This window comes from Trachurus trachurus (assembly GCF_905171665.1).
Source record: "Trachurus trachurus genome assembly, chromosome: 18".
Classification (NCBI taxonomy): Eukaryota; Metazoa; Chordata; class Actinopteri; order Carangiformes; family Carangidae; genus Trachurus; species Trachurus trachurus.
In genome coordinates, this window is record NC_139909.1 from 14,449,784 (window position 1) to 14,462,095 (window position 12,312).

Below are 12,312 nucleotides of genomic sequence, written 5' to 3' on the forward strand. Positions count from 1 at the left end.
TCTGTTCGTCATGGCTTCATCATATCTAAAATAGTCCGACTTCAATCGGCCTGTGTGTAATGTACATCCAAGCAGTCTGCAGTCTCATTAGCATCAGAACAAAAAAAAAAACCCTATGATTAACCAAGCTGCTATAAATAATGATTGTAGAGTTCTGGAAATTATCACACAACTTCTTCCACTTCTTTTCATTACATTGATGAGTTCATTACGTGGAGATGCATTCACTGGCTGTAGTAATTTCCGGTGTCATACTTAATGTGGCATAAAGTTACTTTATTGGTAATATAATATTCTTTGTATTGTATAAAAATGTATTCTGTTACCTGCAGTCTGGAGATTTTTGCGCTAGCCCCGACGCACTATTGTTCAACCCCGCCAGCCAGGCTCCGCCCCTTTGCTGCAGCTCAGTTAAGCGTTGGTCGGCCAGGACGCTCGCCATGAGCTGCCTGTGTTTGTCGATGCTCAGAGGAACCGCCTGAAGAACACCAACATAGTTATTATGTTTCCATAGAGGCCGTTGTGTGGCAACAAGTGTCAAAAAGAAGTTTGCACTTTGCTTCCACAAACGAGACACATCACATTTTGACTCATCACATCAGTGTAAAAACAAAAAAACACACAAAAAAACAGTAGAGGACCTTGATGTTGTCTGGCATGGGCTCGGTGTCCATAGACTGCAGTGCTTCTCCCAGCAGTGAGAGGGCGCTCTCACAACGCTCAGTCAGACTCTCCAGGCTCTGAAAGGGACAAAAAAGTAGAAGTGAAATCAGTGATTTAAGATTAGTGTCCTAAGTATTCAATCAAAGCAGACACAGAGAGGTCACAGAAAGTACAGGGGACAGGAAAATAGTCTAATCTGTTTGGATAAAGCTACATAAACTGTCTGGGAAAACCCATTAAGAGTCTTTAAATTTCTTTTTTTTCTTCCTTCCTCAGTATTAATCTCTAAAATCGCCGAGATGCTGACACCCCCCTCCAGTCAAGAGCTCCTTCCTCTCAAAAATGTGCTTTCTCACACTCTAAGTTCACTTTTAATGTAATGTTTGAAGTAAACTGGTCAAACATCAGTGTTTTTTTAAATATATATATACTGTACATGAACACAGTGTGGTCTCCTCCTTCCTCCCACCCTCCCTAAAATAACAAGAACTAAAACAGAGAAATGAAACAGATGGCAGATTTTCACACACAGCCTCACACTGGTCTAAATTCTCCAGCTCTGATATTTTAGATTTAACACCCCACTTGTAAGTTACGTGTTCATGCAGGTCTCAGGCTGCAACAACTACGCTGTGAGATGAGGGATTGGCTTGGACGTGATTCACGCAAATAAAATAAATCTGGTTAATTTAGCAAAAGCGCGGCTATCGGCCGATCTTAAACGCCTCCGGTGATTGTTTCCTGCTGCTCAGTTTCCCCGAGACTCGAAGTGAGTAAATCTCCACCATGAAAATGAACAAAAATAACTATATGGGGTGTAGAAATTTACGATGGGAATGGGGGAAGATGAAACAGTAGACGCTCACTAGTCTGAAGGACAGCCAGTCTGAGTGACAGTGGGTGAAGTCTCCATCCATGTCTATGGGCAGCTGCTGCTTGTCTACGTACTGCTGCAGGACCCCCGTCCCTCGCACCGTGTGGATCTGGAAATTACAGACAGGAAATGACACAATGGGGGAAAAAAATAAGTAGAGATAATAGAAAATTAGGCAAAAAAAACAAGATATGAGGAGATTGTGCTGTAGCCTTGAGAATATAGACTCTTATCTGCTTTAACATGAGCCCGTGTCTATGTTTATAATAGACTTAATATAGCTGATAATATTTGCACTCATGGCTACAGAGAGACACTTCCTCCTTTCTACTGAGAGTCTTACATATTGTTTTTAGTTTCTTGAACAGAAAAGGCTGAGGAAGCAAAAAGAGTTGCCACCAAACAACAAAATATACTAAGGAATTTTTTTTTCTAACAGTGTTAACATCTTTTGGGTGGGATTTCCCTTTGACATGCGAGGTTTTAACGCTGCCAGGTTCAAATACAAACCACATGGTGGGATGGTTTTTCTCATGTGTGTGTTAGTGTGTGTGTGAGAGACACATCTTCACTGCTAAATGCAAAGCAATGAGCTGAATTGCTGGTAAAAATAAAATTGGAGCTATTTGCAAAGTCTAGATGAGCCAAATCAGGCTTATTTTAGATTTCACTTTCAAGTGAAAGTGCATGAGCATCTGATACTGATCAGGTTTTAACAGGCGACATTAAACAAATCAAATTTCCTCTTGAGCGCTTGTGCATTTCATATATGAACAGTTACTTTTGCTAATGTTTTCTCTCACACTTTATCAGAGTGGTTTTGATATATGGGTTTTATTGATTTAGGCTTGACAACAGATTTAAAAAGAAAGAAAAGCTAAACCAAAAATAAACGTTCAAAGTTTCTCTCTGTGCGTGTGTTGGTCTGTTCAATTGTAAACATGTGACTTGTATGAGGTCACCTCTGCTCCTTCTAGATTATGAGAAAGGGACTCCTGCTGCTCCTCCACCAAAACCAGAACAGATCCAAGACTGCCAGGAACCAGCACCTGGCACACACGCACACACGCAAGCACATGTGTTTGAGCTACTTGATCACATCTGCAGGATAATTAAAGCACAGGGGTAAACATTTAGCACATGTTTTTGTTTCTGTTTGTTTTTTTTCTCACCTGGAAGGCTTTAAGCGCAGAGAGGCAGAGAGTGGAGGGCAGAGAGCGTCTGCTGTCCATTAACACCGTGAGACCTTTTTCTTTGGCTGCAGGCCTGATGAGGGCGGATGGAGACAGGAGATGGGTGTGGCATTAAAACAGGAGCAGTAGTTAGAACAAACACAAGTTTGTGACACCTGCAATTTAATTAACAAAGATGATTGATGCCCATCGTGACTTCTCCTAACCCCACCTCATGTGGTATGTGACACAATCAGCAAAAAGCAAGTCAAATGTGACTGTGAAGCACTTTTTGCTTGAACAAGTTTGCAAATAAGTGGTTTAACAAGAAACAAATGACTCAACATCAGGGGAGAGAGGCTAATCTTAAATTTTAAGATATACAGGTTTTGATGAACAGAGGGTGAATCAGAGCCAAGAGGGATTTTATGGTTTGAAAATGGGTAATGTGCGCAGTAAGGTCTGCTAAATTTAAAAGCCTTGATGCTGCGATGATACATGCAGACCTATCCTACAGGGACGACTAAAATAAACCACTGAAATGTATCTGTGAATCACTTTTTCTGATTAGAGGAGGGATGAAGAGGAAGGCAGCATTACCGAGTGATGCTGTGGTAGCAGGCCAGGACCCGGGCCATCTCCTCCTCGCTGAAACCTCCCTCCTCTGATCCGTCCGTTACCATGACAACCAGAGCACGCCCCAGCCGGTCCACGGTACCTGTGGGGGCACCAGAAGCGCCAGAATAAGCATTAAGTGCGGAGGGCCATGACGAACATGAGGCCGATGATGCCGATCCATTGATTTGGCTTGTTATTGTCTTTCACTTTTGGGCAAATAAAAAGCATAAAACTCTGCCAGAATGAGCTCTTAGCAGTTCCTGTTTGCGATAAAAACAGATATACAGGCAAAAGGTAAAAGACTCCTTTTTTAAAGGGAGGAAGATTCCCGATGTGGTGATTTTGAGACAAAATCAGATGGGTTAGGGTGCCTTTTGTTTTAGGTTTTCAGATTTTACTGCTCTATGGTGCAGTATTCTATTCAGTGAACCGCTCCAAGCCAAACATATAGAGCAGTGTTTTTCAACCTTTGGGTCGGGACCCCACGTGGGGTTGCCTGAAATTGATTTTTAAAAAATTACTGATAAAAACTTTTTTTTTAAACTAATTATTATTCTTTTTAAAATTATGATTAAAAACACCACACACAGTCTTAACAACTATATTCTATACTTTCACTTTCTCGAATATAAATCAATTTAAAAAAATGCAGCATATAAAAATATCTGAGCTGGCGCATCTTGATTGATGGGTCGCCAGAAATTTGTGATGTCAAAATGGGGTCACGAGCCAAAAAAAGGCTGGGAATCACTGATTTAGTCTTTTATTTGTCCAATTAAATCCAAAGCAACTCTGGACCTCAGACTGCGACTCCGGTGGGACTCGAACCCACAACCTTTGAATTTCTTGATATGCCTATAAGTCCAATGCGCTGTCCATTGCGCCAGCGCCACGGAGCCACTTCCTCTGCTCTCCACAACTCGGCTCACTGGTATGATCAGAAACACAAAAGGTCTTGAAGAAACTTGCCTGTTAACTGTAGTTTCCCTGACTGGAGAAGTTCTGTGTCCAACTCCCTGAGCAGGGGAGGTTCTTTAGATGCAACGCCATTGGCCAGTTGGTCAGGACAAGTCTCTCCTGGCCCCACCTCCTCATTAGAGTGGTTAAATAAGGATGTACCCGATTGGCCATTACAGATAGGTAAAGGTTCAGCTTCTGTCTCTGTTGAGAGTTACAAAGGTTAGAGAAAACATTCAAGGGTGATATTTTGAGATCTGTTAGAAGCTTTTACGATTTCTCCGGACCTGTGCTGCTTCCTTTCGTCGTGTCTTCGGTGCTCGCTGCAGTCGTGGTCGGAGCTCCATCAGGTTGGTCAGCCTGTTCTGTCGGTTCAGACTTGTTCTCCTCTGCAATGGGTGGCTTTGTTGAGGTGGAGCAGGTGGTGGGACTTTGTTGAGGAGCTTTACCTTGGGGCTTCCGCTGGTGTGCACGACCGCCAGACCTAGCCCTCCCTTTGGCCCCCTTTCCCTTCCTTTTCCTCCTAAAGACAAAGCACAGGAAGGTCTTAATGAGGTAGCACAGAGAGTTAATAATGACTCTGTTTGTACATCATGTTCCTCAGAGCGTGCTCAGGAGGTGTTTTTGGTATCATCCACCACACCTCTATGTGTGTCAGTGTTCGGACAATCAATACCTTGTGCACAGAAGTTGCACCTAAGTGCTTCCCGAAAGGTTACGGATCTGTACTTCAGTATGGAGGTGTGAAAGAAGAAAACAAATAGGATGAAAGAGAGTAGTGTATCAGAAGAGATAAACCTCTACCTTGGTGCTCTGAACCCCGCAGTTTTGACTTCCTTCCCTCTGGGACACATTCTGTCCTCCGTCTTTCCGTCATCCCTTTCCTCTGCCGGCTTTGGGCTGGACGAACTCTTTATTTTGGACCTGCTGTTAGTAACGTCTTCACTTTCTGAAACTCCAGCGAAAGGTCTCTCTGGTGCTTCTGATGTTGGGGTGGTGGCATCACTGTCTCCGCTCAGTGGTTTATCAGTATCCTCAAAGACAGAGTCGGAATGAGACCCGTGATCCGAGTGGCCCTCTACAACGTGTCCGACTTTGTGGTTCGTCAAGGTGTGGATTTCATTCGTGACTGAACTGTCTCCGCTCTCTGAGTCTTTACCTCTGTGTTCGTCTCTACATGGCTGCTTGAGGCCATTGCTATCTCTCTCCCTGCCCACGCCCGGCCTCCTCTCTTTGAATGGGCCGTCAAAATAAAGCTGGCGGCCTTCAAGGCCCTCAGAGTCTCTGCTTGTTTTATCTCCCTCATCAGAGTCATGGACAGAAGAGGAATAAGACCTCCTCCCCCTGGCCGGTTCTGGTACAGGCCGAGGCGGTAACTGGTCACCCTTAGTGGCCACAACGTCACCTCTGGCACCAAGAACGGCCCGAAAGCTTCCGGACCTCTCCATTCTCCCATACCCCCAAGCTTTTCCCTTGCGGAGTTTGATGGCTTTACCTCTCCGGCACAGGGGCAACGTCTTGGTCTTACAGATCCCATGCATCTCCAGGTACCTTTGCCTTGGGTCCACCCCTCCGTCCGGACCCCCCCTGGGCTCCAACAGCTCCACGTAGTCCCCGTCGAGTTGAGGGTGCCTCACCGTCCGCCCAAGTCCGTCTTCGCTGCGCCTTCGCCGTGGCAGTCCAGACTCGGAGTCCAGACCATCCGGCCGTAAATCTTCATCTTCCTCCTCATCCCAGGACCAGGAGTCTAGCTCTCCAGAGGATGAACCGCCCCAGCCTCCGAGGCTGCTGCCCCCCTCGCTGGGCAGGCGGTTGGATATGGAGCCCTCGTGGTTGGACATCAGGCCCAGCTCCTCGGAAGGGTCGTGAATGAATTTTGGGTAGACGACCTCCTTCCACGGGAGTCGCACCACACCATCACAAGTGCTGACCAGGCAGGTGTCCAGCCCTCCTCCAACTGTGGTGAAATGAGAAGGTACAAAGCTTTCGTGAAACTCATATAAGTACTGAGAGGAAAAACATTTCAATTTTGAGGCCTTTTTTTTTAGCTTAGTTGTTGGGTTCTTCTCACCACTGACCGCCCGCTGACAACAATATTTCTCTTTCCTCTATTTTGTCCCTCCACGTGCCATCCCTTAGTCATAGACTCGTCTCTTCTCGCCACACATCTGTTTCCCTTCTCCCTGTTCTGACTGCAGTTTTCTTCACAGTCATTACTCACTGCCAAATGTGAATGGAGGTTTTTCTTTTAACTCAACTTAATTCTGACTTAAACCAGAGAAAAACCTCATTCTTACCCTTAACTCATATTACCAAATTATTCATTATCAGAAATTTAAACCTGTTTTAGAAGTCATTGGCCACTTTTTCTCATATACAGGACATCCTCTCCTTACCTTCTCTCTTGTGGCCCCGTTCTTTGTTGACACTGTGCAGCCACTCAGTGGTGAACACAAGGGGGTGCTGGGACTCGGGCACCAAGATTTCCTGAACAGTGCGTCCCCCGGGGGCCAGACATTTCAGGGCCAGTCTGGGACAGCGTGTAGAGAAGGGCACCACCTGCAGGTAGAAGTCATTACTACGCAGGAGCCTCCAGTCCAGGGTGGAGAGCTGGACGACCACCTTCTCGCCAAGGCACAGAGGCCAGCCGGAGTGAAGGAACAGGCAACCCAGGTACTGAGACTGAGACAAGAGGAGACACAGAGGAGGACAGTTTGTTACATGTATTGGTAAGTAGTGCACTCACAACCTTTAAGAAATCTCACCTTTTGAGTTCACTCAAAACTAGATGCTAGATGCTCATGCATGATCTTTCTCTCCCACTCACAAAGCCCAGCCCACAGGAACCAACTGGAAACTCCCTGCACGGTTGTGTTAGGCTTTGGCTACTCAGATGAGCTGAATTTCTAGAACTAATACCACGCCAGTCCACACTATTCAGAAGCTCCACGGGCGTAAAGCCAGCGCCACATACAAATGTCAGACATGTGACTCACACGGTGCAAAAACCGCTTAGCTGGCATGACAGAGCGAGAAGACTCTAGATAGCTGCAGAGAGCATCAGCGTGAGTCAAGTCGGGAACATGCAGACGACCGGCTCTTCACAACAAGCCAGGCCGCTGTCAAAACAACAGTCCAGTGTTTCATCGGTGAGGAAAAAGACAGTGAACAACGGGGCTCTAAAGATAGAAAATCCCTCCACAAATTATAGAAGCGTTTACTCAGGAACTCTGTGAATTCAGGTGAAGGAGAGAAGGCCCCGAGTGGGATCCCACGCACCATTAATCAACTCTTCTAATTAGGAAAAAAACCCCACCTTAATCCAAACACTATTCCCACCTTAATCAATGCTGTGCCAGATTTATATCCCGTCTCTCGCTGTCTGTGGTACAAAACCCATCCAGAACCTCTCTCTGCTGTTCCCAGTCACATCTAATCGACTGACACGGGGCTGCTCCCTCCCCCCCTCCCTCCGTGCCCTTCAGACTCACGAGACGTGATCAAATTATATTCCTCACTCGACCTCTCCTCCATCTTCCCTTTTCTACCTCTCTGCCCTTTATTCAATTTCTTCTCTTTAAACCTCCTTCCTGTCTGTTTCTTCTTCTTTTTTTTACCTCCTCTCTCTTTCCAGAAAGCCAACTTTCTGATATCTCTCTGGCTGGATAGGGCACGTGTGACTTTTTTTTCGTCCCTTAAAAAGTTTTTAGTCTGTTTAGCGTCAGCCCACATTCTGTGACTCTCTATGTCCTCCTCCCGGCCCTCCTCCCTCTGCCCACTTCTCCTTCAATGCACCCCAGTGTTTGCTCCCACCTCCCCGACCTCCCATTTCTGCTAAATTCCTCAATCAGTCCACTATAATCCACAACCTTCCAACATCTTCCCTTCCTCTTCTTCTTCTTTTTTTTTTTTCCTCGGACACGTGCGCGTGCATGCGGGCGCAGTGAATGAAAGCCATGTTCATTCTCTCCCTCAACTCCCACTGCTTTCTCTGCTACTCGCTCTTTCTGTCTTTCTTTCTTTCGCTCTCTCTCGCAGCAGCAGCAGCAGCACACTCACATATGGAAGGAATTATTGTCATGACTCACAGTCTCAACTCCCGTCCCAGGCAGCTCCACTCAGCGACAATGAAAACACAGTTTGCTCACAATGCCTGTGCATGTGTGTGTGTGTGCAAGTCTAGGAAAACTGTAGAGGGTAATATGAGAAAGTTCCTGGCCTCAAAGCTTAGTGCTAAACAGTGTGCATTGTTTATCTTTTGGTGAGCGCGTGTGTCCTGGAAAGGAAACTTCAAGGATAAACCTCCGTTTCTCATTTTTTCTGTTGCTCGTGAGGTAGAAAGTTCCCGGGAGTGACGAGAGGACACAAGTCCCCTGTTGTGCATTTCTTGGTTTCACTGCACTTCATTCATCTTAATGTCTGCTCAGAGACCCCCTCTTTACCTCTCAGGAGAATCTCAGATTTCACCAGCACTTTCTCTGGTTGGCTCCAGCGTATGAGCCGAGCCGACCCTCCACAGTGCGGTTAGTCGCTGGTAAAAGGGTCACGCATGTGTCACATTTTTTAACTTTCTCTTTATCCTTGAACTTTCTCTTTATCTTGGAGTCTTCCTTTACCGTCCAGCAGCACACCTTCCAAAAAAAAGCTAACAGCTGCTGCTGACAGATTCCTCACGTTGTACTTCCCCTTCTACCAATCAGTTTATACCTGCTTCTGATTAAACAGCTATGTGTTCTCAGCCACGGTGTGTTGTGTGTTTGCAGTGTGGAACTCACACAGGCGTGCTGCTGCAGTTTGTGCAGGAGGTGCTTGGCGGGAACAAAGTAGTCCAGGAGGTAGCGAAGACTGTCATGTTGATAGGTCGACTCCAGGACCGAGAAGACCTGGACATAAAATTAAAAAAAATACAACACTTAAGTGAATCCGACTGGGCGGAAACATCAGCTTTAATGAATTAAGAGCAGCTTCTTCTTTAAACTAGAGCTGGGAGCCTCGGCTGAGTGTATCCAATGGGCTCTGAAAGAGTTTCAATTGCTCAAGAGTGGAAGAATTTCCTCAGCCCAGACGGCATGTAATCAGAAATTAAAACAAGAAAATCACCATGACAGGGCTGCTGCATTTATCCTTTTTTTTTTTTTTGTCTTGTCATCGAGCAGCTATTTCCATAGCAACAAAAACAAAATTTGATTGGAAGCTACACAGCAACTTGGAACTACGCAATTACCAAATCCCCCATAAGCGAGTCTACTGGCTTTTAGGGAAATGAAGCTAAAAGCACTTAAAAAAACAAATATGACTTTGCACAATGCACAATGCACCTGTTTTTTGTTTGTTTTTTTTAAACAATAAATGTTATGACTGAAAAGCAGAAGTGGTGTGTAGCTCTCGGTGAAGTACGCCATATCAGGCCGCTGGTTGGAGGAAGAGGGTTTCACTCCAATTGACCAGCTGGATGCATTCTGTTTGTGTTGGCCAATAGCAACAGTTTATATTTGGGGGGTTTATCCGCACATAGCATCGCCTTCCCCATGTCGCCCTACATCCACTTATCATTTAATTGAATCTGCATTATTTATAACCCCCCCTCCTTCTCTTCTTCCTCCTCCTCCTCCTCCTCTTCTTCTTCCCCCTCCCCACCCCTGTTTATTTACATGAGCTGGGATGGAAGGCATGTGTTAGTGGGGTCTACCTGGGAGAGGAGGGGCGGTGCCGTGCTCTCGAATGGAGGATAGAGCGACGAGAGCGCCCCCTGCACGCAATCCTCCATGGCCTCCGAACCCTGTAACACACACACACACATATACACAGATAGGGTCAGAAAGGGTTAATCCATAACCGGACACTGAATCAACTTGAATGTCTGTGTTTGTGTTTAACAGCCGGCATGTCTCGCTTTTTTCTTTTTTCTTTTTCTGAGACAAATATACACACATACTCTACTTTCAGCTTCCTGTTGTATGGTCTGGGGAGTGTCAAACATTTCCTCCAAGACCCATAAGTGTAAGAACCCCCAGAACAAAAGGGTCGAGAAACCGCTGCAGCATGTTCACTCCCACACACACACACACACACACACACACACACACACACACACACACACACACACACACACACACACACACACACACACACACACACACACACACACACACACACACACACACACACTATACATACATTCACAGCTGTATGCACATTAACACACATCATAACACTTGGCTGGTCCGTGAGGTGGAGGGTGACAGAGCAGAGCACGCAACAAACCGTACAGTGTTTATTTTTCTGCCCTGACAGTTTCCGTGGCAACCTGCAACTTTTTTTCTCCCCCCCCCCCCCCCCCTCTCTCTCTTTCTTTCTTTTCCAACTTCTCTCTTGTGCTCTCCCTCCCTTTTACATTTCCTCTCCAACCTCCCATCTGCTCCTCTGCCTCTTTTTCCTCAGCCCCAACACCACCTCCCACCTCCTCCTCCACCCCCCACCAAACCCACTCACCCACTCTCTCTCTCTCTTTTTTTTTGTTTTACCCCTCATCTCCAACTATTTTTTTTTCTAAGCCAACCTTCTTTATATCACCTCCATCCGACTCTCTGAATGTCATCTGACAACAATTACGCCGGGATTCTCTTCAACAGACGGCATATTGTGCTGACTAACTACAATAACCGAGGGGATGGATAGAAAGCCATGGGAGAAAAAAAAAACGGGAGAACAGAGTGTACGGAAAAAGAGAAGAGCGGCGAGCGAGAGAGGGAGCCAGGAGGGAATGAGCTGGTGGTGGTATTGCGGGGGTTTTTTATTATGGAAGAAGACCCAGGTCCAGCAGTGTTTGAAAGTTATTTTTGGGGTTTTGCTTTTGTGTATAGAGCGGGGTCGTGGGTTAGCCACAGAGGAGGACAGAATGAGTATCAACAACAAGAAAGCATCTGAGACCAACTGAAGTTTTCCTGTGACTAACAACTTACGTAACTCGGTGTGAAATGCTCTGACCAAACAAAATTCAACAAATCAGGCTCAAACAAATGTCAGGGCTTGTTTCTTGGTGCATGTCTGGGGGAAAAAAAAGAAAAAAATAAGGTGGAGAAAAATGGAAATTTATTTGCACAAGAGAGCTAGTGGTTGCAGGGTGGAACAGAGAAAAAGAGGCAGATCACAAGGGGACTGAAAACTAATGAGGAGACGGTTGAAGGCAAAGCAGTACAGTGCGGAAGAGTCGCGTCAGATCTGGAGACCTGGTCGTGCACAGGAGATGTTCAGTTATGTTTCCTACCAGCTCGTTTGGCTGCAGAGCAGATTTTTCAACCGTGACCTCAGCCCTTTAGCAAAGTGGCAACGGGCTCAAATTCACGCAGCTTTAATTTTCCGTAGTAACAGAAGATTTTTGGACGGGACTGATACACAAACGACAACGCTTCCACGAATGCTGCTGAATGCAGCTCAAAGGTCACGTTGGCTTTTAGCAAAACATGGCCACTAAGTCACAGAGTATCCACACATAAAGCACCTATCCCAAAGGAAATAACCCACCCAGCCCACCATTTGTATTAAAACGACCTGTAGCTGGGCCTCTTGGTTGGCACATAAACTCTATGGTTGGCACATACAAGTTTCCAGGTAATTTTGCACTTTAAAACTCATTAAGTTGAAACAAGGCAGAAAAAGAGCAATGGTGCAAAAAATAAAACTTGATTGACACAACTAGATTAAATAATATTTTCCTACATTTAAATTAAGCTCTGATAAACTGAGAGAGGTTTCCTGAAAAGCACATGCGACAAGAAAATAACACAAAGAGTTACAGCAGGCTAACCCTCTACTATCGTACCATATTAAACTTGCAGAAGAAATACTTTAACATATGTGCCACATCCTCTTCACTGTTTTAAATATAACATAGTTAAATAAGTTCTAATGAAGTCTGTGTTAGGAAGACGACGCATACATCATTTATAGAAGGGGAGGTGTCGTAGACGATGGTAAACAGCAGCCTGTCAGGGAGCATGTTGTAATAGGTGTAGTGGTCGTAAAGCA

At 45.5% G+C, this 12,312-nt stretch overlaps 1 protein-coding gene across 1 annotated transcript in view; it reads right to left on the reverse strand.

The window, feature by feature from the left end:
* arhgef40 (Rho guanine nucleotide exchange factor (GEF) 40) overlaps positions 1-10,084 on the reverse strand; it is a gene marked incomplete at its 5' end in the record, with an annotated part of 30,090 nt that extends 20,006 nt beyond the window's left edge. The window contains 12 exons of the mRNA XM_083993516.1: positions 327-478; positions 642-740; positions 1,530-1,646; positions 2,500-2,586; positions 2,710-2,803; positions 3,310-3,427; positions 4,297-4,488; positions 4,572-4,807; positions 5,089-6,241; positions 6,681-6,966; positions 9,060-9,167; positions 9,974-10,084. Of these exons, the coding sequence (XP_083849642.1) occupies positions 327-478; positions 642-740; positions 1,530-1,646; positions 2,500-2,586; positions 2,710-2,803; positions 3,310-3,427; positions 4,297-4,488; positions 4,572-4,807; positions 5,089-6,241; positions 6,681-6,966; positions 9,060-9,167; positions 9,974-10,084 (2,753 nt within the window). The remainder of the gene's footprint in view (positions 1-326; positions 479-641; positions 741-1,529; positions 1,647-2,499; positions 2,587-2,709; positions 2,804-3,309; positions 3,428-4,296; positions 4,489-4,571; positions 4,808-5,088; positions 6,242-6,680; positions 6,967-9,059; positions 9,168-9,973) is intronic.
* Between the last annotated feature and the right edge of the window lie 2,228 nt (positions 10,085-12,312).